This window comes from Ictalurus furcatus, chromosome 13 (genome assembly GCF_023375685.1).
Source record: "Ictalurus furcatus strain D&B chromosome 13, Billie_1.0, whole genome shotgun sequence".
In the NCBI taxonomy this organism is placed as follows: domain Eukaryota; kingdom Metazoa; phylum Chordata; class Actinopteri; order Siluriformes; family Ictaluridae; genus Ictalurus; species Ictalurus furcatus.
Genome location: NC_071267.1, coordinates 11,384,179 through 11,409,453, shown reverse-complemented (window position 1 = coordinate 11,409,453; position 25,275 = coordinate 11,384,179). Strand labels below are relative to the sequence as shown.

At 36.8% G+C, this 25,275-nt stretch overlaps 3 protein-coding genes across 6 annotated transcripts in view; 1 reads left to right on the top strand and 2 right to left on the bottom strand.

Annotated features, from left to right (window-relative positions):
• The window catches only part of rnls (renalase, FAD-dependent amine oxidase), a 33,140-nt gene extending 25,659 nt beyond the window's left edge, over positions 1 to 7,481 (bottom strand). For 2 of the 4 annotated variants that reach the window (XM_053639461.1, XM_053639457.1), the window contains exons 1-5: positions 7,219 to 7,481; positions 6,670 to 6,788; positions 4,577 to 4,682; positions 4,338 to 4,483; positions 2,390 to 2,551 (exon numbers count right to left, since the gene is read on the bottom strand). In XM_053639461.1, coding sequence (XP_053495436.1) covers positions 2,390 to 2,551; positions 4,338 to 4,483; positions 4,577 to 4,682; positions 6,670 to 6,787 — 532 coding nt within the window. In that variant the 5' untranslated portion in view covers position 6,788; positions 7,219 to 7,481. Of the gene's footprint in view, positions 1 to 2,389; positions 2,552 to 4,337; positions 4,484 to 4,576; positions 4,683 to 6,669; positions 7,127 to 7,218 lie in introns of those variants that run through there. The other 2 variants (XM_053639459.1, XM_053639458.1) reach the window with 2 other exon arrangements.
• Positions 7,482 to 7,554: 73 nt separating this feature from the next.
• On the top strand, positions 7,555 to 17,878 carry lipf (lipase, gastric). The gene is made up of 10 exons (XM_053639456.1): positions 7,555 to 7,646; positions 8,350 to 8,470; positions 11,660 to 11,777; positions 14,011 to 14,209; positions 15,175 to 15,284; positions 15,598 to 15,734; positions 15,842 to 15,988; positions 16,134 to 16,205; positions 16,931 to 16,999; positions 17,170 to 17,878. Exons 2-10 carry the CDS (start codon positions 8,363 to 8,365, stop codon positions 17,401 to 17,403), a joined length of 1,194 nt encoding a protein of 397 aa, XP_053495431.1. The 5' UTR covers positions 7,555 to 7,646; positions 8,350 to 8,362; the 3' UTR covers positions 17,404 to 17,878.
• Positions 17,879 to 18,101: 223 nt separating this feature from the next.
• On the bottom strand, positions 18,102 to 24,231 carry ankrd22 (ankyrin repeat domain 22). Its single transcript, XM_053639462.1, has 6 exons — positions 24,141 to 24,231; positions 20,659 to 20,850; positions 20,409 to 20,516; positions 20,152 to 20,229; positions 19,573 to 19,671; positions 18,102 to 18,660 (listed from the first exon to the last, which is right to left on the bottom strand). The coding sequence occupies exons 1-6, from the start codon at positions 24,159 to 24,161 to the stop codon at positions 18,583 to 18,585; spliced, it is 576 nt and encodes a 191-aa protein (XP_053495437.1). The 5' UTR covers positions 24,162 to 24,231; the 3' UTR covers positions 18,102 to 18,582.
• Between the last annotated feature and the right edge of the window lie 1,044 nt (positions 24,232 to 25,275).

The following is a 25,275-nucleotide window of genomic DNA, read 5'->3' as shown; positions in this document are numbered from 1 at the left end:
CCCTGCCCTAACCGTCCTCCTCCAGCTCCCAGTGAAAATTATTTACTGAGCTTAATATTTATGTGTAATGCTTACTATAAGGTTGCACCATGACATGTATAATCACTTACAATATATTTACTTGTCATTCTTGTCAATGATTGGTGTTCACTCTCATTGCACAGCACTGTGCCATTTTCACTGACACTTCAGTTATGATACTGCTTGACTGCACTTTTTTGTATACTATTATATAGTATATATTTGTAATATATATATATAATATATATTGTATATTATATATTTTTGTATACTATTATATACAGCAGAGTACTATTATGAGTACTCTGCTGTATGTAAACCTGTGTTATGTTATATGCCCGTATGGGTATATAATATGTTGGTGTATGTATGATTTACCAAATCATATACCTGTCCTGTGTAGGAAGTTCAACTTCCTAATTTCTCCATAATTTATGCTCAGGCCTCATACACATGTCCTGTAACAGTAATGACACAGTCCTCCATCTCCATCCAGACCACTTTACATGAATTTTTTAGCAGCTACAGCCTAGTCATTTGGGATTGTGTCAACAGTGTCGAAAAGGCAACTGACTCTGCCCTTCTTCTGCTCCCCTTCTTCTGGATAGCAATTCCACCACCATTTTCAGCTGTCTCGTTCCATTTTCCGTCCACTATCTAATTTGTGATGCGGCTTTCCCCCCTACTTTTCACTCCAGATGCAATGACATTCTGCTCGCTCCTTCCATTATTCACTGTTTCCCAGAACCACCGTGCACCCCAGAGGCCCTGGCCTGCCTCCCCTTCCCATTTCCATATTTGGCCTTATGGACTCCTATTTTACCATTTCAAATAGGCATGTTGGATTTAGGACTTCATACTGCGAATACCAATTTGGATGCCGATGAGAGGTTTGCAGTGCAGCCAGACAGCTGGAGACCAATTTAAAGATGCAGCCAGAAGTAGCCAATGCTCTCAGCAGTCCCACTCCAGCCGCTGGGCAATCAGCTGACTGTCAGGAGAGGCAGGAGAATACATCTGAAGGCAGGGAGGAGGCTAATGGACACACAGTCTAACTGCCATGTGTGACCATGCCACTCAAGAGTGATGGATTCCAACATTCTTATGGAAATACAGTGGGATTTGTGTGTTATTGTTTTGGAGGTGCTGGAAACAGAAATATAAAACTCATTTTGTCTCAATGGGATGGGTGAATAATATGTTCTATATATACACATTTGGAAAAGATAAAGTAAGGAAAAATTCTGGAGCAGTTTCATGAGAAATAGGAGTTTAGGGATGAAAGTTCTTCATCAGCTGTGCAAATGAAGCACTTCTTAATATTAATACAATTCTTAAGATGGTAAAACCAAAATATTTATTCTGTCAAAGCCTGCAGATTACTTTGTATTTTATTAATATTTTCCTTACTTTATTACTACTATAGCACAAACTAGGCCAAGAGTATCATTAATATCATGTCCAATGCTTGAAAGGCCCTTAATTATGATGATGAAAAAAAGGACTTAAAGTATTAGCCAATCTTTCTTTATTTCTCCAAATTAGAGTTCCTTTGTGGATGCATGAGCAGTGATAGGTGATTCAAAATACAACATTTTTAGTCATGTACATCTTCTAGTGTATGCACTGGCAACCATAGTGTATATGGTATACCGTATACACTCACCAGTCACTTTAATAGGAACATCTGCACACCTGCTCATTTTGCAATTAATCCCATTATCATATGGCTGCAGATACCAAACATCAGAATGCGACGTCAGTGACTGACCATGGCGTGGTTTTTGGTGCCAGACGGTCTGGTTTGACTACTACAGAAACTGCTGATCTCCTGGGATTCTCACACACAACAGTCTGTAGCGTTTAGACAGTGTTATGAAAAACCCAAAACTACTGAGCAGCGGTTCTGCAGGCAGAAACAACTTGTGGATGAGACAGGTCAAAGGAGCATGGCCAGACTGGTTCGAGTTGACAGGAAGGTTACAGTTGCTTACATCACCACTCACCCAAACTGAACAGTTGAAAACTGGAAAAATACCAGACATACTTTTTCTGGTTTTCAACCTCACTGGATTTTTCTGTGTTTATTTTGCAAACCAAAAGATGTACTTGAGTACAACTTTCTGACTTTCATTTGAGTATTTCATTTTTAGCTGTATACTTCCACGTTTAACTTTTGGCACATTATCTATACTTTATAATTCATCAGTACTTTTTCTAGGCTTTTTATATAAAAATACAAATACTTAAACAGTATGTGGTCATCTACTGCATCGCTATCCTAAAAAAACTTTTTAACAGTGAGCACAGTTAAGTACTGTAATTTCTCTGTTGGTGTATGTGTGCACATGTCGTATAAGGTACTTACAGGAGCCAATGTCTCCTTGTAATTGTAGTATCTGTGGGATGGGCATAGTTAAAACCACCACATCAAACTGCTCTGGTGAGCCCTCTTTCTGGTGCACCTCCCAGCATGGCCCTCTGTTGTAAATGTGGGTGATTTGATGACCGAAGAGCACCTCTGCTCCTGCTTGGGTGCAGAAAGGCAGAGTTGGCAATATTTCTGGGATATAACAAGGAGTGAAAACAGTGGAAAAATGGGGGCCGTAGAAGAGAGAACACAAGAGAGGACACATTCATCACACATGCTAATAGCAGAACATGCTAAATTATGCCCACAATTCCGAAACAGGAGTAGAAAACGCCCACTATTATAAATCAAATCATGAAAAGCTTAGACAAGTAGCAGTGTATGCGAAGGAGTATTTGAGCATGCAGCATTACATACAATGCCTTTATTTATATTTTGGGGGAGAATAATGGACTTAAAAAAAAAAAAAAAATATATATATATATATATATATATATATATATATATATATATATATATATATATATATATATATATGTGTGTGTGTGTGTGTGTATATATATATATATATATATATATATATATATACTTAAGAACAACCACATGTACTATGGTCAGATAGGTTGGTTGATGACTCTAACTCCAATCTCTCAAACGTTAAACATATACTGTACAGCTTTATATACAAGACCTTAATATCAAATTTCCATTGTTAGTGTAAAAGGAAATTATTTAATATGCTTCATACACAATTTAGTCTTAATATAAACTAGACTAGATATAAAGATATAAGCTATGTTTTCTCACATCTTGGTCTTTGTTGTTGCACATGTAAAAGATCAAAACATACTACGTTGATTAATAAGTCTAATAACATCAGTTTATCAGTTTCTCTATGATCTCAGTGGCCATAAATCAGTGTACATAGCCTTACCAAATGGCCCTTTGCTCTCTCTAGGAAACTGGACATTGATTTCAAAAGAAGTGAAATATTGACTGAATAACATTGCTGATTTATAAATATGTTTTCAGGCAACATGGTTCTCTAGTAGGGGCCAAAGTACATATGGTCACGAGTGGTGAAATACAGAGTGCACAAGGTCTAAAGTGACTCAGTCATGAAATTTCTTATATGCAGCATAGTGAGAATAGTGTTTATGTTTTGTTTTGAAATTATAAAATGGATGCTTTTGGGTAACTCATGGGATTTTGGAGGAATTGATTTATTTATTACAGCAACAACCTGCTCACCTACAACTCCTACAATGTCCCTTGATTTACTCGATAGCTGTCAAGCCATGATATCTAAATATATATATATATATATATATATATATATATATATATATATATATATAAATATACATTATTATTATTTTTCAGATAGCCTTTAAAAATGCCTTTGACAAGAGAAGAACGTATTGGCTGGATCAGGAAACTGTCGCAATGTTGAATGGACTTTAACAGGAAACATGGCAAGCACATTATACACAACACTGTTGACAAACTTATCAACAAATTCAATAAGACTGGAAGTGTTGTGAACAACCGAGAAGTGGATGTCCATGAACAGCCACTGACAAAGGCACAACTGACGTGGTGCTGGTGAACACAGTCCCCTATGTATGGAGACTTTTGGGAGACCCTGTATACATATATATGCTCAAACATAATTACAAATATTATATAGTTACATTTCTGTTTTTACCTACTACCTGTGGTTGTAATCAATTCAGGAACAATGAGATCATATTACACTCATAAAAAAAGATGCTTCATTGGTTCTTTTGTTTGCTTAAAGATTCTAACTTTTGAAAAAGGGAAACCATCTGTTGTAGATTTAAAGATTCCCCAATAGGGACAAACCAATGAGTTCTTTAGAATGCTAGATTTTCCCCTTTTCTCTAAGATTGTATGTGTTAATTTACAGCTGAGGAAGACCAACCTGACTCTTTGAGATAGTGCTTAACAACGGATGACATCCCAGATGGCGTTATATAGTTTACAGTGCCTTCCTCAATTGCCATCATGCCCTCCACTCTGGCCTCAAGTGGTTTGAAAATTCCATGATTTAGGAGTTCTTGATAAAAACTAGACAGAGGAAACATTTTCATGAGAACACTGCAAGACTACAAGGAGAAATGCAAAATGATTTCCAAAGTATAAGGACAGAAACAGTACCACCTTTTGTGAATTTTGGAATAATATGGTGTGGCAGTGATGTACTGAGCACCGAGATCCACTGTGCAAAACAAATTGTGTGGACTTCTGCTTGTACACATTCTCCCCCCTGGAACATGCATATTTACATTCTATTAAGAACGTATGAAAGACTTAGTTAGAAGACTTACTTAGCACTGTAATTTAGTGTGTATATATATATATATATATATATATATATATATATATATATATATATATATATGTATATATATATATACACACACACACACACACACACATATATATATATATATATACATATATACATGTTTATATATATACACTTTCACTTATATTTTGGGCTCACACTTCCATATAACTTTCTTCTCATAGCTTTCTTCCTTAATTTTAACCATTATTTTGCCAACTGTCATCTACATTGTAAAATAGGCCTTAATTGTAATAATCAACAGCACTCTTAAATCAAGAAACATCTCAGCACGTCAAGCAGGCTCATAGAAATGGGACAGATGAAAAAATAACACCTGGATTTTTTCCAAATTTCATGTTTAGTTTGGGTGAGCCTGTGCCTATTCTTATTCTTGGCTAACAGGAGTCAAACTCGATGTGGTCTTCTGCTGTTCTAACCCATCCGCCTCAAGTTTCGACTTTTTGTGCTTTTTGGGATGCTTTTTTGCTCACCACGGTTAGAGTGGTTATTTCAGTTACCATGGTCTTCCTCTCAACTTGAACCAGTCTGGCAATTCTTCTCTGATTTTGCTCATCTACAAGGTGTTTCTGCTCACAGAACTGTTAGGTTTTGTTTCTGTGTAAAATCTAGAAACTTTTGTTGTGCATGAAATTGCCAGGAGTTCAGCATACAGCCTGTTTGGCACCAACAACCATGCTACAAAGTCACAGAGATCACATTTTCCCCCTTTCTGATGCTAGATGAGAACATTAACGGAAGCTCTTAACCGTAATCTGTAGGATTTTATGCATTGTGCTGCTGCCACAAAACTTTGATTTGGATTTCATGGGACTTTAATTGTACAGTGCATATTTTCTTACAGTGTATAAATCCTAGAAATTGTGTTGGTTTCAATTATTCAATGATTGTTGCATTTTTGCAGTCTAGGGTGTCTTGCTTATATAAAGTTAATCTTGCTGGCCTTCATTAACTTACATCATGAGCATTGTTCATTAAATAACATCAGCTAATGGATCCCTGTCATGTAATGCCGACAACGTAGCAACACTGTTGAAATATCTGGTGACTTTTTCGACCCTTTTAGCGACTATAGAGCCTGAGAGCCTAATGAAGCCTAACAGAGCTTAATGGTTAAGGTTACTGATCAGGTTACTGGTTCAAGCCCCAACACTGCCAATTTGCCACTGTTGGGCCCTTGAGCAAGGCCCTTAACCCTCTCTGCTCCAGGGGCGCTGCATCATGGCTGACCCTGTGCTCTGACCACAACTTCCTAACATGCTGGGATATGCAAAGAAAAGAATTTAACTATGCTGTAATGTATATGTGACCAATAAAGACTCATTAACATTATCTTACACCACAGCTGGTGGTTATGTGAGTTCAGAGCAGGTTCGGTTGAGTATGTGAAGCCTGACCAGTGATCAGTGATCACCACTGGTCTAATGGAACAATTTTGATTAAAAAATTATAGTATTTTTTTTTTAAATGTGTAAAACATAAGGGTTAGAGTTTGAGTCATAATCTATTATTTTCTATTCTGATTAAAACTTTATTCTATCCTAACTGTCTTCAGAAAATCTTTCTTCTTCATGCAGCACATTTTTGATATGCAAATTACCATGACGACTCAACGAATATGCAAAAGACGTATGACGTCACCTCGCGACCTCCAGCGACATTTTGTTCATGCATTAGCTACTTTCCCCTGCAGACACTCGGCAACACGGCTGTCAGTGTAGCTGAATTAGCTCAGTAGCTAGCTAGTCACTCACCGTTTTTATTTATCTTCCAAATATGTTACACATACAACGTCTCTCTTTAAAACCCGCACCCACAACAGACATGACCGTCATCTCATTTCATGCAGGATGTAAATAGAAACCTCTGAGTGAGGTTTGCTAACCTGCTCCCCTCGCCTTGTCCCACACCGTTATTTGAGCTCGGTTTGCCAGTCCCCGGTGCAGCAGACACGCACACACACTGCCTGTCAGTCCAGCTCCGACTATCAGCACTCGAGACATACTGAGAAAGAAAATCAATGATTACACTTGTAAGAGTGAGCTTAATGTTGCTTGCTAGACCGTCAAATGTCAGCACTATAAACACGCCCTGTCTCTTTCAGACCTATGTTGTTGGCCAACTAAAACATTCCCCTGGTTCACAGTAGACCGTTTACAGAAGAACACAAGGATACTGGAAAGTCGTGCATTACTAATTCTGTTACTTTAAATAAACATAATTTGAATTTGAATACGTTATAAAAGTACTTCCCAAAAATAAATATTCAACCAAGCATTTTTTTTATGTTAATGCCTTAAAACATTAAACATTGAAGTTGTATCTTTCCTCCTTTCCTCAACACCTACTTTATAAACTAAAATATACTATAAATACCAATAGTAGTAAACTCTCTGTTTAATAGTATCTGTTCCTAATAGCTTTTTATCCTCACCTTTATATAGCTATATTAATAACTATAACAATGAAGTACAGTATACAGTGATGTGATCAGATCACACCGCATCACCCTATCTCATCCCTTTGAATTCACACTGTGTGTATGTTTCCCCTCGGATACAGTAAACATAGAGAGAGAAAGAGGAAGTCAAAGTGCTCTACTACCTGTATCCCCCATGAAACCCCGCCCCCTGATGGAGGATTGGCCAATAGTTGCCGGCTTCTCGCAGTAGTAGTTAACACTCACAGACAATTCGCTGAACAGACCGTCTGCTTGTGCGATCAGCCAATCATCGCTCAGGAAGCATTTTACAGCGAGCCAATCCTGTGGTAGAGGAGGTGGGATGATCAAGAATACTGACGGGTGAAAATGACATCGCTTTGAGTTTCGGAGGATTTCAGGACGCAGTTTACGTGGTATAGGTGAGTGTTTTCGAAAGGTCTCTAGTTATTAGTTGTTTGTGGTAATTTAATTTTAAAAAAATAATAATAATAATTTACTCCTTCGGGATTAAAAGATGCGCTTTAACTCCATCGTTAATAAGCGGTGTCTTGTTTGTGTTATTGCACTGTTGTTACACAACATTTTGTATTTAAATAAAGCAGATTTCATGTATTTGTTGTTACTGCACCTCTTTATCATGTTATTTACAGCTTCAACCACGACAGTCACAAGAACATTTTCATTTGCTGTACTTCTTCATACTTTTTAGTTACACACTGAAACCTGCGGAAATGATTATAATCCTGTCAATGTTTTGAGGAGGTTAATAGTTTTATTTCAGTGATTAATATGTCCCACATTAGCTAAAGTACATCAAAACCTAGGGGACTACTTAGTAAAGTAGTTCGAGGTTTGAGACGTATTTGAATTTATGGATCAAAATGGAGGAAAATATGTTTTTATTAGATTTGCTTACCTTTCCTAAAGTTGAAATAAAGTGCCTATTCAGGCATAAAGTATCATTTATGAATGGGGTATTGAGAAAACTACGTTAAGTCAATGTAAGTGTAGAAGTAATACACTTTTTAAAAAATGTGTATTTATTTACTTCCTTGTTTATCTATCAATCAATCAATCAATCAATCAGTCAATCAATCAATCATGCCACTCTTTTGTTCTTAGATCTGCAGTCATCATGTGGCTACAGTTATGTTTGGGACTGTTTGCTTTTTTCCTGGTCCAAGCTACGCAGCCTACCTTGAAAACCCCCAAAAAGCTCGATCCTGAAGTCAACATGAATATTGTAAGTATTCCATATCTGTTGGTATGATGCATTTCAGAAATTACAGATGGTTACATTTTGTTTTTAACCACTGTATTTTCTATATTCGCACATTCACGATCCCTACATTATTATTATTATTATTATTATTATTATTATTATTATTATTATTATTATTTAAGCTTTACCCCTATTAAGTTAATTACATTTAAAAACAAGTTTTTCTTAGAAAAAAAATCTATTTTTTTTGACACATGCTGTTCTTTACATGCTGTTCCCACTTTAGCATGTGATCTCTATGAGACTGCACTTTTCCCGGGGAGATCTCTCTTTTTGAAACCTTTTGTTCTTTGACCCTGAGAGCCACCGCTGTATACAGAGCACACCATTAGCCTTTTTAAACCTTCTCCTATGTATGTGAAATATATATATATATATATATATATATATATATATATATATATATATATATATATATACAGAGAGAGAGAGAGAGAGAAATGCACAATATTCACAATAATGAAGAATGTTCCGTGTGACAACACATGTATTAGGAAGAATTGGTGTCAGAAAGTATTTCCAAGGCAAATCACAAGTTTATTTTAATGCACTGATATTTATGTTTTCAGTTCTATAGTAGCAATTTACACAGCGACTAGTTTGGCAGACGCAGGCACGTTTTTTTTTTTTGTTAGCAGATATTTATTTAGCATTTTTGGAAAGAGTCTCCAGTATCTGTGCTTTGTAACAGTCAGACGACTTTCAGTCATGACTTTCCGTCATTAAATAATAATTTAGACTTTTGCATATTATTCTGGACCCTATAATCCTCTGAAGGGCTGTGTACTTCATTAAAAGCTGTATTTGCTGGTTTTGTCAGCACAAATGAAGAAATTCTATGTCCTGTATGTCAATTCTTTGAAAAAATAAAAAAATAAAAAAGAAAGAAAGAAAGAAAATCCAATTAAAACCAGGTAAATCTGTGGGTTTTTAACTGATTTTGTAATTTTTTAAGTCATATGAACCACAGCACTGTATTTTCAAATATTAATCAAATAATAACTTGGAAAACATGACTGAAAATCTGTAATACAAAACATATTTTAAAAATAAATATTTTACTATACAAGTGCTTGTGCTGTAGGTAGAAACACTGTGAACGTGCATAGTGAAGCATAATGAAACTAGCCGAATTTCTGTTCTCTTAAAACTGCTGGATAAACCACAATCTCTGTTTAAACATTTGCACAGTTAAACAACCAATTTATAGCAAATCATGGAAACAAAATCAGATAAGTGTATTGATTTATATGTCAAAGGCTTTCTCCTAAGCACAGAGCAGTTGGCTGCATTATATTTATTTCAGCTGTAAAAAAAAAAAAAAAAAAAAAAAAGTCTTTCTTCTGGCTTTAAGTGTATGAGACCTGCCTTTTTTCCCCTCAGCGCTGCCGTTGTTCATGCTCAGAACTAGAAGTGAGCAGAGACAGGGAGAGATAAGCATGAGGCAGCAGTGGGTTTATCCTAAAGTGGCCTAAAGTAGAGCGTGCAGACTGCAGGCCCCGGGGGGAGTGGGAAATTGCGGTGCCTTTAATTATGCATGAGGAGATTGCACGGCGGCCCTGGAACCAACAGGCTCACACAATTTCTTTGAAGTTCCTGATTAGAATGCATTTCATATTTAGAGCGAGGGGGGAAGTTGACTCCAGACAACAGAATTAAAACTGCTCCCGAAGTGACAAATGGATTACTTTTCAATGCAGAAGTGTGGAAATGGGTTCTATTTATAGGGATTTTGCCTCATGCCGTTGTGTAATATTGTGCAGAGTGAACTGTGTTATTATGTGTAATTGGATACCTCATTAAATGGATACATCTTATTTCAAACACACTTAAATATTTGATTTCAGCTACACTGGCAGTCAAATGTAAATCAAAAGATAGTTAACCTTGTATTAACATGATCAGTAAGTGCTTTATCCTGGTCAGGGTCGCAATACACAAGCTCATTCACACCTAGGGGCACTGTAGTCAATCCACCTACCAGGACATTTTTTGGGAGCTTGGATGAAACCGGAAAACCCAGAGGAAGCCCACACAGACACGGGTAAAACATATGAAACTCCCTATAGACAGTAATACGAGTTCAGGTTTGAACCGGGAATCCTGTGATGCAGCAACTCTACCCATTACACCACTGTACTTACCCAGTGTATTAACATTTTTGTTTAAAATGTAAGAAATGTGTTGAAATGAAATACTTTAGAATTTTAAAGTCTAAGTAAGAAATAGGTATAAGCTAAGAAGTTTCACTTTCACAAGTTTCACTTGTGCTACAGTTGCACACTCCTACCCAGACACAGTGCCAAAATGATAAATGAACTCTTACATAGTACAAAAAGTAGCAAACTGTAAACACTGAACACAGACAAAAGACACTGCAAGATTATTAATGTGCAAGTAATAATAATAATAATAATAATAATAATAATAACCTGTAAATATTGTAAGCATTGTAAAAAGTTGTATATGTAAAAAGTTACATAGTGGGAGATATTACACATACAATACAAGGACAGTCAGAGTCTGATATCAGTGTGTCCATCAGTCAGAGTCCAGTGTAAATGTAAATGTAAATTTGTATGGAAGATAGAGTGGGCTGTGCTTGTGGTGATGTTATTATGAGACGTTTGCGGAAAAGATCTAGATTTAACTGAAAAATGTTTGGATCCCATTCACCTCACTCTAATTAGGTACTTCTCTTTGTCTGACAGTGGATACTAACACGTAAATATTGCATATGTGTTGTGAAATAAAATTCAGGCATCATGATATATTTGTTCATCATCTATTTTTGCACGTCTCTACATAGTGCACGTCTAGTTTGAAACACTGTATCAGTGTGTATACAGTTGAGATCTGAGTCCCAGTCCTTTCCGCCACAGAGCTAATGTGATTCACATCAATTTATTTATAGCATAAATGACATCATGGTCCAGAGTGTGGAAAAAAAAGAAGCTGTTCATGTATGAGACAAAGAATAATATTTAAAACCATTTGCTGTGCTTTGTGTCTGTGTTATTATGATAGAATATTATGTGACTAATGATTAATGATTGCTGTTGATTTTCCATTTAATTTACACTGCTGTCTGTGTGCTGATGTGCCACTTGGACTTTGCACGGATTTATTGGTTGTGTCTTTGTTTGACAGAGTGAGATCATCAGACACTGGGGTTACCCGGCGGAAGAGTTCGAAGTGGTCACCGAGGACGGCTACATCCTGAGCATCAACAGGATCCCACACGGCGTCCAGGGTAAATTCCAGCAAGGTGAGATTTTTGAGATTTCAGATATGGAGTGCTCTTAAACCTCTTAACTAGAAGCTTTAATCTTGATATGTGAGCACAGCTTTTGACACGTTCATGTGGTTTTTGCACCGATTACAGTTACACCCTTCCTCTGCAACAGGGCAGAAGTAACAGCACGCTCGAACACGGTTTCACAAATTCTCAAACACTCTGCATTTCGAAATAGTCATACCACCACAAATGAGAAGTAGGTTTAGGATTAGTCAGCTTTCTGTGTGCAGGGGAGGATCACTCATGCTATTATAAAACCATGCTTGAACAGAAGGTGCAACCCACGCGTGACCTTGGTTTTAAGTAACATTTTAGTTTTGTACTTGTGAGCCTCATTTTCATAGGACACCTCTGTACTGCATATGGATGATGATTAAATGAATAAAATAACTTTATCAGGTCATACCTCTTGGAAGAAAAGTTTGCATGCAAATACGTTTATTTTAGCTATTCACAGGCTGATGGTTCATGCTTAAGCATGCCCAGTATAGTGTTATTCATTGCAACAGGAAAAAATACAGGAGACACTGTAGCACATTTTTGATAACTATGTCTTATAATGACATATTTCTGATTCAGGAATGATTTGTGTATTTAGTTTTACGGCACAAATTGCACAAGGTTGCATTCATTATATTATTTCTGCTTGTACAGTTCAGTAAAATATCGCTGGTGGAAATCGTCCTTCTGTTCCCTCATCATTTATGTTCTCTATATTTCATTAATGAGCATAGTGATTTCTAAAAGCTGCACGCATATAATATTTTCACCAGGGGAAAACTGCTGGAGTGAAAAAAAAAACCAATTCAGCTGTTGTATATCAGGCTGATTTCTTTACACTAACATGAAATGATTTCACTGACACAAATCCGCTAGAATATGTCAGGGTCTGCAAGGAATGCTGGCCTTGTGCTGTGTGTGTGTGTGTGTGTTTTTTTAAAAAATGAAATTAGACATGCGAGGCTATGTATTTAAGCTTATTGAAAATAAGCGTGTTTGCTTTGAAACGATTCCTGCATGATGGTTAAATTATCTGGTAACTGTTAATAATGAATTCTGACGTGTGATAAATAAGTAAAAAGCTCATCAAACAGTTTATGTCGGTTGATGAGTGTAGCGGCGTCGAGCGTATTCCGCGTGATAAGCTTTAGAGCTCAGCAGGAGCTCTGGAGACGCATCTCATTTCCTGCTGTCCCACTTCTCCATGCCACATGGGATAGATAGAGTACAACATGCCTCAAAGGAACACAAGACCAAAACGTAACAATTTCTGGAAGAAAGAAGAGATTTCATTCAGGCTTAGCAGTTAGGCTAAATTAAAACTGACAGTTAAGGTAAAAACATAAAGGAGCCACTACAGAATGGCAGATGTCCATCTAGAATTTTGATGTATTTTAAACTCAACATTTCTCTTTAGCTCCTTAATTATGTGTTAAATGCAGTAGCAAATTCATTTCAAATTAAAATGTGGTTTGAATCAACATTTTCCCACGACTGTACTTCCTTTCTCATGTGCGGTGTGGCTAAATCTTGTGCAGTCATCACTTTCACATGAGATTACCAGTGTAAAACCTGGTGGCAAACCTCAGTTTCACAGGTCAGGCTGTGACTTGGGGTTATGGGTTATGGGTTATGGGGTGGGTGATAGAGCACCAAGAATGGCTAGTATGAAGTAAAACAATCCTATTAGGTCAGGGTATGTTTGTGTTTCAGAGAGGACCAGCGTACTTCCTGATGGAGATCAGTGATAAAGCTTCCAAAAAGAAAATGTAGAAATGCATGGCTGACTGACTTTGGCCTAAAGTTGGTACATATATTCCCTCTGCTGGCTGCACACAGAATCACTGTTTTGTGAGAGATTTTTGAAGCAAGAGCACAATGGCATAATATCTATAGCATAAGCATGAATTATTTGAAGAAGTAGAAAGCCTTTATTTGTCACATATATGTATATCATAGTACATTGGAATTTTTTTTTCACATATCCCATTTTTATTTATTTATTTTTTAAAACTGGGGTCAGAGTGCAGAGTCAGCCATGATACAGGTCCCGGGAGCAGAGAGGGTTAAGGGTCTTATTCAAGGGCCCAACCGTCACAGCTTGGCAGTGCTGAGGTTTAAAGCCCTGACCTTCTGATCAGTAACCCACAGCCTTAATGACTAAGCCACCGCTGTCCCTGGCTTCTCTTTCCTGTTGTGGCAGACCCCAAGCCTGTGGTGTACCTTCAGCATGGGCTCCTGGCTGCAGGAAGTAACTGGGTGACTAACCTTCCCAACACCAGCCTTGGCTTTTTGCTAGCCGACGCTGGATTTGACGTGTGGCTTGGAAACAGCCGTGGGAACACCTGGTCAAGAAAACATGTCAGCCTCACGCCTAACCAAAAAGAGTACTGGCAATTTAGGTGAGTTTCCATTTTACTGTATTCTTTTCCACACATATTCATTGTATCACCTTTATATCATCTTATATCCGAAGTGATTAAACATTAATAATAATAATAATAATCATCATCATCATCATTTATAGAGCACATTTAAGACAAGTGGATCAAACTGCAGTACAATTGAGTATTAAAAGATCAAATTATTAAAATAGGTAATAGAATGCACAGGATAACATAAAAAAACAAAGAGAAAACAGTTCAAATGTAAGTACAAAAAAGTTTAAGGAGATAAGAAATACACAACTATAGAATAAAGTAAGTATATTTATAAAAATAGAATAGTATAACAATATGGCACAGTGGTAGTTAGTATGTTTGCCTCATACCCATGGGGTTGGGGGTTTGGGCCCTGTGTACGTGGAGTTTGCATGTTCTCCTCATGCTTCGGAGGTTTTCTCTGGCTAATCCACTTTCCTCCCCCAGTCCACAGACACGTGTTGTAAGCTGATTGACATTTTCAAATTGTCCGTAGTGTGTGAATGGGTGTGTGAGTGTGTGTGCAGCTGTGCCCTGTGATGGGTTAGCAGCCCATCCAGGGTGTCCCCAGCCTTGTGCCCAGAGTTCCATGGGATAGGCTCCAGGCTCCCCCGTGACCCTGTGTAGGATAAGCGGTATGGAAAATAGATAGATGGTTGAAATTATAAATACCAAAACAGAGGGAGTACTTTCACTTTAAATCCAAATTAAAATGTCTTTAAATGCTTTTTTAGCATTTGAATACTGAATACAGAACTGAAAATGTAATACAGAACAAAGCTAAGCGGTTAAGGGTCTATTTAATACCGATTATGTAATACTGATTAATTAACAAAATAGCTTATGTAGTTTAATAAGCATCCTTCTCAGGCAACTAAGTAAAGTTTCATGTAAACCCAGGTCTCACAATTCTTTCCTTTTGTTGTTGTTGTGTGTCTCTGTGGCAGTCATGATGAAATGGCTAAGAAGGACCTTCCAGCAGTAATAAACTTCATCACAAAAACCACAGGACAAGAGCAGATTTTCTATGTTGGCCATTCTCAGGGAACCACCATTGGTAATATATAAAGATCTCATCCTCTGAGGCTACGCTGAATAAACCGAGCAAGATTTCAAATCAGAAGTCATAAGTGGCTTGTGATCTAGTTTTGATATTGCTCAATTCTGTACTTTGAACCACAAAAATGTGTGCTGTTAGAGAAACACATGACATTTAGAATTATTTTTAGGAAGTTATTTAGAAATCATTTATTATTTCAACATTATGGAAGTGTTTGAAAGAAATGTGTCTGCTCTGAAAGTAGAAAGAACCAAACATGGATCAAGATGCTATGCTTAATTGCTGACCTGATCTTTTTGTGTCTTTGTAGCCTTTATGGCTTTTTCCACAATGCCGGAGCTGGCTAACAAAATCAAGATGTTTTTTGCACTGGCCCCTGTAGCCACAGTAGCCTTCACAGAAAGTCCAATAGGCAGACTGAGTATCCTCCCAGAGTATGTCATCTGGGTGAGTATGAGCACTTCAGATCCACCATTGCACATACAGTACACATACATCACGAGCACACAGCACTCCTCTCAAATGTTCAACATTCTGTATTCTTCTTCACTCAGAAATTATTCGGGAACAAAGACTTTTTACCTCAGAGTGCCCTCATCAAATTTTTTGCCACCCATTTCTGCAGCAAGGAACCAATCAGCGTGTTGTGTGGAAACATATTTTTCCTTTTGTGTGGTTTTGATGAAAGAAACCTGAACATGGTAAGTCGTTCAGGTGCACGTCTTCACCCTGGGCTAAGAAAAATTTAGGCATAGTTTTGCATTTCTTCTAGGCTAAAAAGTTTGAATAATGATTTTCTGTGCTAGTACATAGACCTAGTATTTTCTTTCTCCTTTCTCTCACCAGACCCGAACGGCTGTGTACACGACACACTGCCCAGCTGGAACCTCTGTCCAGAACATGGTGCACTGGTCTCAGGTCAGAACAGCTCACGTCAACTCAAGTCTATATTCATTTCTATTCTACACCTCAACATCTATGTTAATACATAAGTTCCTAATTCTGATAACTAAAAATTTAGTGATGCTTCAAAAAACACACTCAAACCTTTGAGAGTTCCATCAATAGGTTCAGTAAGATGGCAGTATGTGAGACTGGAGGGAACTAGCTATTTCATCATCTGCTACTTGATTAGCCCTAATGCCACTTCAGTGTGATTTTCTTTATCCAATCGGTTATGAAAAGACCGCGGATAATTCAAATAGTTCTGCCTGGAAATGTGCAGATTTTTGTGATTTTAGTCAAAATTTTCAACCAATATAGCATTTTGACACTCAGAGTAATTAACAAAAACTTGTAACGTATTGGTGTATTAATGCAATAACAATAGCATTAAAATGTGTTCTACATACATATTAAAGCAAGTTTGGAGGCTAATTGCTTTTAGTGATTATATATTACTTTTAATAAAACCACTACATTATTTGATCTTTTATCAAGTTTATCTGATCTAGAAATTTTCTTGGAAAATATTCACACTCACCTCCAATTCTCCCTGTGGATATTTTATGCAATAAACAGAAATGTTATGCATAACACCCATCAATAAAGCCCTGTATTTGTCTCAGTAGACGAGGATTCACGCAACCTCTCTATTGTAGTTGAAACTGTGACGAATGTTTCATTGAAAATTCTTTTAACAGGCTGTAAAGTATAGGAAATTGATGGCATATGACTACGGAAAAGCTGGAAATATTGCTCATTATAATCAGGTAAGTAAGAATACACTATAAAAGTACTATAAAAGCAAATATCCATTACACTATCACAGGTTTCCAGCACCTTATAAGCAGAAATCATTATACTGTACAAGCACAAATTTGTGCAAGTGCTTAACAGCTCTTATAGCTAATTCTGTCTAATAAATTCTGTCCGACATCAGTCAACCCCTCCTCTGTACAACGTGCGGGACATGAAGGTGCCAACAGCGGTGTGGTCCGGGGGACACGACACGCTGGCAGACCAAAAGGACGTGGCATTACTGCTCACACAGATCCCTAACCTGGTGTTCCATCGCAACATCAAGCACTGGGAGCACCTGGACTTCATCTGGGGCCTGGATGCCCCGCAGGAGATGTACGAACCGCTGATCAAGCTGATGAGACAGAATGTCTGACCGCCTTTTAACTCTTAGCAATGAGACTGATTTTTATGCCTTTTAATGTGGAGGTTTATTTTATAACTACAACAACCAGCACTATGCATTCCTTAACGATTCCTTAGCAGGGAATTATGGCAAAGACCATATGTTTGGTTTTGTTTTACCTCAAATTTTTCTTACCTCATCTAACACATTATTCGATTAGTAAATATGCTGTTAACACAAAAGCTGCTTTCTTATATGTGCTTATTGAGCCATGTGTTGATCAGGCACGACTTTCCCCATTGTGTTTCATAGGAAACGCTGTGTTTAATGTGAATGTTGGATTTTGGCCTCTAATTATAGAGTAATCTTTTTTCCTTCATTGTCAGATTGTATTTTACATTTTCTAAAGGCTGTCCAAAAAGCATTCTCTTTTTAGAAGGATCATTTGACTTACTTTATAAATCAATGGACTCAAACCCAATAAAAATTCATGATCAAATAAAAATGAGTATCACATTCATTTTAGACCTCAACAACCTCAAGGGAAAACATTATCTGTACAACATGAATACTTTTATGTAATTATAGAATTAATAGTAAAGCAAGTAGTACTAAAAGTACTTGTTTGAGAAAGAAAACAATGGCTGTCAGATTTGTGTTCCTTGTGATAGAGAGCGACTTAACATGCCATTTTAAGCTTTGTAAATCAGTAAACACCATACAGCTTTCAATGTTTAGAACAGTTATATTTAGTATCCAAATTGAAATACATGGTACACGTGTAAACATGTCCTTTAACCATTTTTAGAACACGTCACATGAATTGCCAGTATAGTGAAAAAAGTATTGTCAAACTTGACACAAACACAAAACATCTGTAAACATTTTAAACCTGAAGAATATAGTCAGTCATTTCCTAATGACCCTGTGTAACATTCTATAACTAATACTGTTAAGTTGTAGTCTAAAAATGGTACTATTTCTCCCAAAAGCTAAACAGAAAATGTAAGTATGTGTCCCTTAAGTGTTTAAATGAGAAAATGGTAAAAAGCGTGATCAGTCACATTTTCAACTTAAGAGTTCTTGTGAATGCTGGTTTATTGACCTGAAGACGACTTTTCATTGTAGACGTTGGGAGTGCAAGCCATTTCATATCACAGCTACAGACCAGATCAAAACCATCCTTTTTCAACCAAACAGGCAATGTTGTCATTTTGATTTTACCAGCATTGCTACAATTGTTTTGAATTTTAGTCTGATTGCAATATCCAGTGGTGTTTCACCATCCTGTAAGAAAAAGACAACCGTAACCATCAGAATAGTTAGTGTTCACTCTTAAAATATAATATACATATGTAATACTTGTATAAAAGTAGACCTATGTTTAATAAAACATTTAATAAAAGACTTTCAAAATGTATGACTACAGTAAATGAGTTGCCACTGCTGTCTATATAAACTCCTTAAAGTTCCACAAAATTAGTGAGTCACTATTTATCAGATTATGTACGACATTCCAGACATCTTATTTACTGTATGTAAGAAATTAATGAATTATGCTTTAGGTAGATTTTAATTCTATTATGCCACAGCATTGTATATGTTGAATGCTTGATTCTTGGTAAGAAGGCAATGATTAACAGACCAACTCGGATATTAATGTAAACCTTGTAGCCGAGACCGATGTGCCCCTCCCGAGAAAAAAAAAAGGGGGGGGGGGGATTGCTAATATGGTGAAGAATTCTGTGAGAAAATGTTTAACATTTTTGGAAGGAATTTAAGGTAACCAGGCCTTTCTACATGAAAAGCTTCAGGATGGAGGATTTGTTATTTTCTTGGTAACATGCATTTTACCAAAAAGAGAAAAAGAAAGCCTGGTGAGGAAATGACTATTCTAATTATAAGTGCTACAATGAAAGTGAATAACAGGAACACAGACAGAAAAAAATTATGATGTGTTCTTTAATTAATAAACCCATTGTAATCGTTTGCCAATCATTGTTGTGGTATAAGAGGAATAAAACACTTCTGGACATGTTATTGGAAAAAAATCATATCAGGCTGCATCACACCACTCCATGATGGATTATTTTTCTACTTGCCTCTTCATGTTTGTTCCTGGTTTATTTATCATTTTTCATTGATACAGAAAAAGAGACCTACAGATTATACCTGCTAATATTATACCTGCTTACTTACTTTGTTTTGTATCAAAACATCTGCATTTGCCTCCAGTAACAGTGGAACGAGTTTGTGACTTTTACACTGGCAAGCATAGTGAAGTGCAGTGTTGCCTTTCTGTTAAAGAAACATACATGAATAACACAGCAAACATGTCTACGAACATCATTTTGTGGCTACAACTACAATCCCCTCTGAAAGTATTGGTAACTGAAAGAAGTTGCAGTACAAGCCTGGAAAAGCAATAGAAAAGAAAAATGCAACAGTTTGGTGATGTCAGTGGGTCACCGGCTTAATGCAGTTATTGCAAGCAAGGGATATGCAACCAAATATTAAGTGTTGTTTACTTTACTTATTTGTTCCTATATTTTTGCTTACCTAAAAATTGGGTGGCCTGCCACCACAGGTGCCATGTTTCAAGTTGTTTAACACATCTAGATGTAAATATCAGGATATGAATGCTGAAATTCTGATCTATCCTCTCAATCATCTTTTGATTGCAAACCCAAATGCCTTCAGTGTACAGCGAAAACAGTAGAATTGGCCTTGCCGTTCCAATACTTTGGGAGGGGACAGTAAACGTTTAGCGTTACTCACATAGTCCACAGCATTAACGTCTGCTTTACTGTTTAACACCATCTCCAGCAGCTTCACATACTGCTTCTGTTTCTTGTTCTGGTAAAGTGGTAAAACCAGTTATATGGTGTCTCTTGATGAAAAATTTACCATCATATCTGATGTGCCAGTTAAGCTTATCAGCATGCATGTGCTTTTCTACGATAATACATTTTCCACATTCTCAAGCAGATTCATGTGTAGAGCATAACACTATTAGCAGTAAAAGTATACTGTACCAATATAAGATACCCAATCAATAGGATGGGCATGAGAATAACAATCATGAGGTAATCCAAGAAGGACAATGTCCTTTTAGCAACATAGTGCAGGCAAGTCCTTTGTTTCTAAAGACAGAAAAGGATGCCATTATTCCAAGCAAGCAAATACAAATGCATTCACACACCATTTCACACACCTTAAAATAAACTTTAAAAAGTCACTACATGGGTTACTGTATGAGGTTGAGACACAAACTGCATACGATACCTTGTTTCTTATGGATACATCAGCTTTCTGATCCAAAAGGTATTTGACGGTGCTGATATTTCCACTCTTACAGGCAGCTATGAGGGGTGTGTCTCCATATAATTCATCTTGAACATTTAAATTCTTGCCATCAGCCTTGAGCAGTTGGTATACCTGGTGGAGTTCACCCTTGTAAGCTGCTTGGCAAATGGGCTACAGAAATAAAACGAGAACAAATCCATGTGAATATCTGCTATATTAGATATATAACAACAAAATCAATAGTATATTTACCATCCGAAGAACTAATTATTAAAATCAAGCACATAATACAGATTTAAGTAGGCTACAAAGGTCTTAAACATCACTCTAATACACATGAAAATGAAAAACACATGCTAGGACTTGATTCTGGCACAGAAGTAATGTTTCAATTCGATACATAAACCTTTGTCAGGTCAAACACAGATTAGATCCATCACCTATTCCATCCCTGTAAAGGCATGTGTCAAACATTCAGAGTTCACAGCAATTTGACAACTATTGTGAATTTATTACTGAAAGTCAAGTATGTTTTATCCACATACACTAACATTTAAGATTGTGGAATGTCCATTCAGTAAGTTAGTTCCTATTATCACTTTACAACACATCACAACTATATTTTACATGACAACAGCTACATCATATGGCAAAACTATGTGGACACCTGACCATCACAGCCGCACATATCCATTCAAAAACCCTCCATTAACTTGGAGTTGGTTCACCGTTGCTGTTATGAAAGCCTTCACTCTAAGACTTTCCACTGGATTTTGGAGCTTGGCTGTGGGGGTTTGTGCCACAAGAACATTAGTGAGGTCAAGTACTGATGTCAAGTGAGGAGGCCTGGTGCGCAGTCAGCATTCAAATTCATCCCAACAGTGTTCAGTGAGGTTGAGGTCAGGGCTCGGGCAACTGGAGTTCTTCCACACCAACCATGGCAAACCGTGTTTTTATGGAGCTTGCTTTGTGCACAGGGGCACCGTCATGCTGCAACCGGTTTGGGCCTCTTAGATCAATTGAAGTGAAATTATAATACATCATAGACATTCAAGACAATTGTGTACTTAAAACTTTGTGGCAGTTTGGTGAAGATTTGGTGTTGGTGCGTGTGATGGTCAGGTGTCCACTATTTTTTGTCCGAATAGTATATAAAAACAGCCATTCTTTCACTAGGCTCACTTTTTTCTATTACTTGATGTTAATAAGACACAAATGTTAGTTGACCAATTTACTTAGAAATTGGAAAGCACAATCATTTCCTGACAACTTTCCTGTGTTGAAACACTTCAAGTTACAGCTTTATCTCTGTAACAAAGCACTGGTACTGAAGGCTTCTTCTAAAAATGTCTCCTCACAAAAAAGTTAACTACATCAACAATTACACACATTTAAAAATAATCCATCCACGTGCCGCATCAAGTCCCTGTATAAGTTGTTACTATAGAAATGCTACTATAGAATACTAATACTACTCATACTATTACTATAGATATTATAGATACATATTAAACAAGCACATTAATATAAATCTTGCAGCTGAAACTAAAATTAGAGCTGTTGTTACAGAAAATGGTAGTGTTGGGTTCAAGACCAATCTTAGCCAAGACTGAATCAAAACTGAGACCAAACCGAGTCCATGTCAAAACTGAGACCAGACACTCAGATGTGGTAATTTGCTGGTTGTAGTATCTTCCTAAACTAATATTAAATTTCTCTTGAATAAAAACTAAAATAACCCATCTACTTTGGTATTATCATTTTTGTACACGTAAGTACACCGGACATAGGCTAAATAGAACAAGTTATGCATAGCCCATTCTTATAACAAAGTGTTGCAGTGGAATCCTAGTTCATATCATTGCTACATAAAGCACACATGGGGTGGGGTGGCTGGGAAACATGTGTGAGTTAAATGAAATAAAACAGAGTTTGCTAGTTATACAACAGATTCAGTTCAGCAGATTTAAAGAGAGTTGAAAATCAAAGCACATCTCCTTTGATTTAAGCACACAGCAGCTAAATAATATGCATTAAAATACAGACTTTGTTTTGGCTCATACAACTTTCTGACACCAAACACAGCTGTGCATTACAAGTACTCCTGCTATATCATTTTAACATATGAATTGTTAAAATTCATATTGAAACATTTTGAAACATACTTGCTTGAAATATACAGGCACTACATAACTCCACATGCAGAGAAAGACATTTACATTTTGTACTGTAACCAGAACATCTTGTCCAAATATGTAAAACTGTATGCTTGTAGAAGTCCCTTGTTCTCAAAGTGGGGTATGAAGATCCCCAAGGGGCTATATTGGTTTCTAGTAGTTGTTAGCCTCTTTACTGGTGTGCTAAATTGAATTTGTTTACTCCAAACCTCAATAACTCAACACATTGTAGGACCTATAAATAATCTCAACTTGAATCAAATGTCAGCTTTAATAACAATGTATTCTGAGAGTGGAATTTAAAAAAATATATATCTATGGCTCCCCTGCTGAACAAAACATACAAAAAAATATAATCAAAACAACAATCACAGAAATTCTAAAGGGATTCCACTACAAATACCATTACAAACCATCAGCTAACCATAAAAACCATTACTGGTCCTTAAAGGTATCCACTAGACATATGATGCCATCAATAGAATGCAAGATATTACAAGTAGAAATCCATTTTCCATTAAGACCAATGCAATTCCCATTATAACCATTACAAATTCTAGCAGCTCCACTAAATAGCCAATATATTATTGTACACATTGAAATAATGAGCCTGATAGTTAATAAGTAAAAAGTGAATTCATCTATCATCTAGTAAAATCATCTAATCAGGGGCAGTGGTGGCTTAGTGGTTAAGCCTCTGGGTTACTGATCAGAAAGTCAGGGGCTTAAGCCCCAGCAAGCTGCCACTGTTGGGCCCTTGAGCAAGGCCCTTAACCCTTTCTGTTCCAGGGGCGCTTCCTAACTAACTTCCTAATATGCTAGGATATGCGGGGGGGGGAAAAAGAATTTCACTGTGCTATAATGTATATATGACTAATAAAGACTCATTATCATTATACTGAAGGGTTTTTTTTTGTGTGTGTGGTGTATTATTTATTTATTTATTTGCAGTTAAAGGGGTCCCACAGTGTTTTAAGTTTGACAACCCAAGGTATAAGACTTAGAAGAAATCAGTGTGTGTGTGTGTGTGTGTGTGTGTGTGTGTGTGTGAGAGAGAGAGAGAGAGAGAGAGAGAGAGAGAGAGAGAACATTAGTTATAAGATACACACGCCCTAATAGCAGAGGACATTTAGTAGCGTTTACACCTGGGGTGTAGCTGGAGCACTAATTTACACAACATATACACAAGGTCGTTCAAAAGTCAGCGGGTAAAAGTGATATTTCCTGGACGTAACCCGTAATCAGCACAAAGGTAACAATATAGTTAGCTTAATATTTACACACCTCTGAATAAAGGATTCCCATAGCGCTGTCTCAGTCTCAGTCTCAGTCACGTGCCGTGTGTGAGAATGTCCCCCTGGTCGAGTGTCTCCTGGATCTCCGCTTTAGGAAGCTGTGTTTATTTATTTATTTTTTTGTTAATGGATACTCTGAAATTTCCGAGCACTTCTTACAGTTTTGCTGCAATCTTAGAAAATGAAATAGAAACTGGAATAGGTCTTCAGGCACATGAAGGATACAGCACGCACCCCACGCCTCAGGACAAATGAATGTCATAATACCCGGAAGTTATTAATACTTTGCTCATGTCACACAGGTGTAGGTAACATTTACAGGTAGAAGCAATTCATCTGCATACGTATTCAGTATAAAGTATGCGTAAGTCTCAATAGCTAGCTAGTGACTCTTTTATGAAGATGTTCGACTAAATCTGGTCTATTTGCTCATTTACTGCTGGACACTGACCATTTAAAACTGATTATTAATTAGCATATTTATAAACAGTAGATGATCAGTGTGTGGAATAGCCTATGTAGGCCTTAAATATGCCCTAAATAGCTAGAAAATGTTAAAATAGCATAGAAAATTTAATTCGCTTTAAGCACAGTGTCAAGTGCAGGTTTATTAAAGCATCATTTGCATTACACATGATACAACTGCATGAAATAAGAAGTTTTGTACATTCAGGAAAACACTTCAACAAAAGTAGAAAAGCTAATACATATCAGTAATATGTATTATGTATGTATGTATCAGCAATATGTAAATATCATATTAAATATAAAGTGTATGATTTTTACTGGCCGGCGGTGGCCGCTGCAACAGCAGTAGCAGTATGGAAGGCCACTGGTGCCAAAACTCCAACAATCAGCTACACACAAAATTGTAAGCACAAGTCGTTAGGCTAATATACACTTACAGTTTAACAGTGCAGTTTTATTAGGAACACTGGACTAATACTTGGTAAAGTTCTCAAAATAGCCTCAGTTATTCATGGCATGGTTTTCACAACATATTGAAAACATTCTTTTGAGATTCTTTTCCATGTTGAAATGACTGATTTTTGAGGTACAGTTTCATGCTGCGAATCTCTTGTTCTACCACAAGCCAAAGGTGTTCTAGTGGATTCAGATCCGAT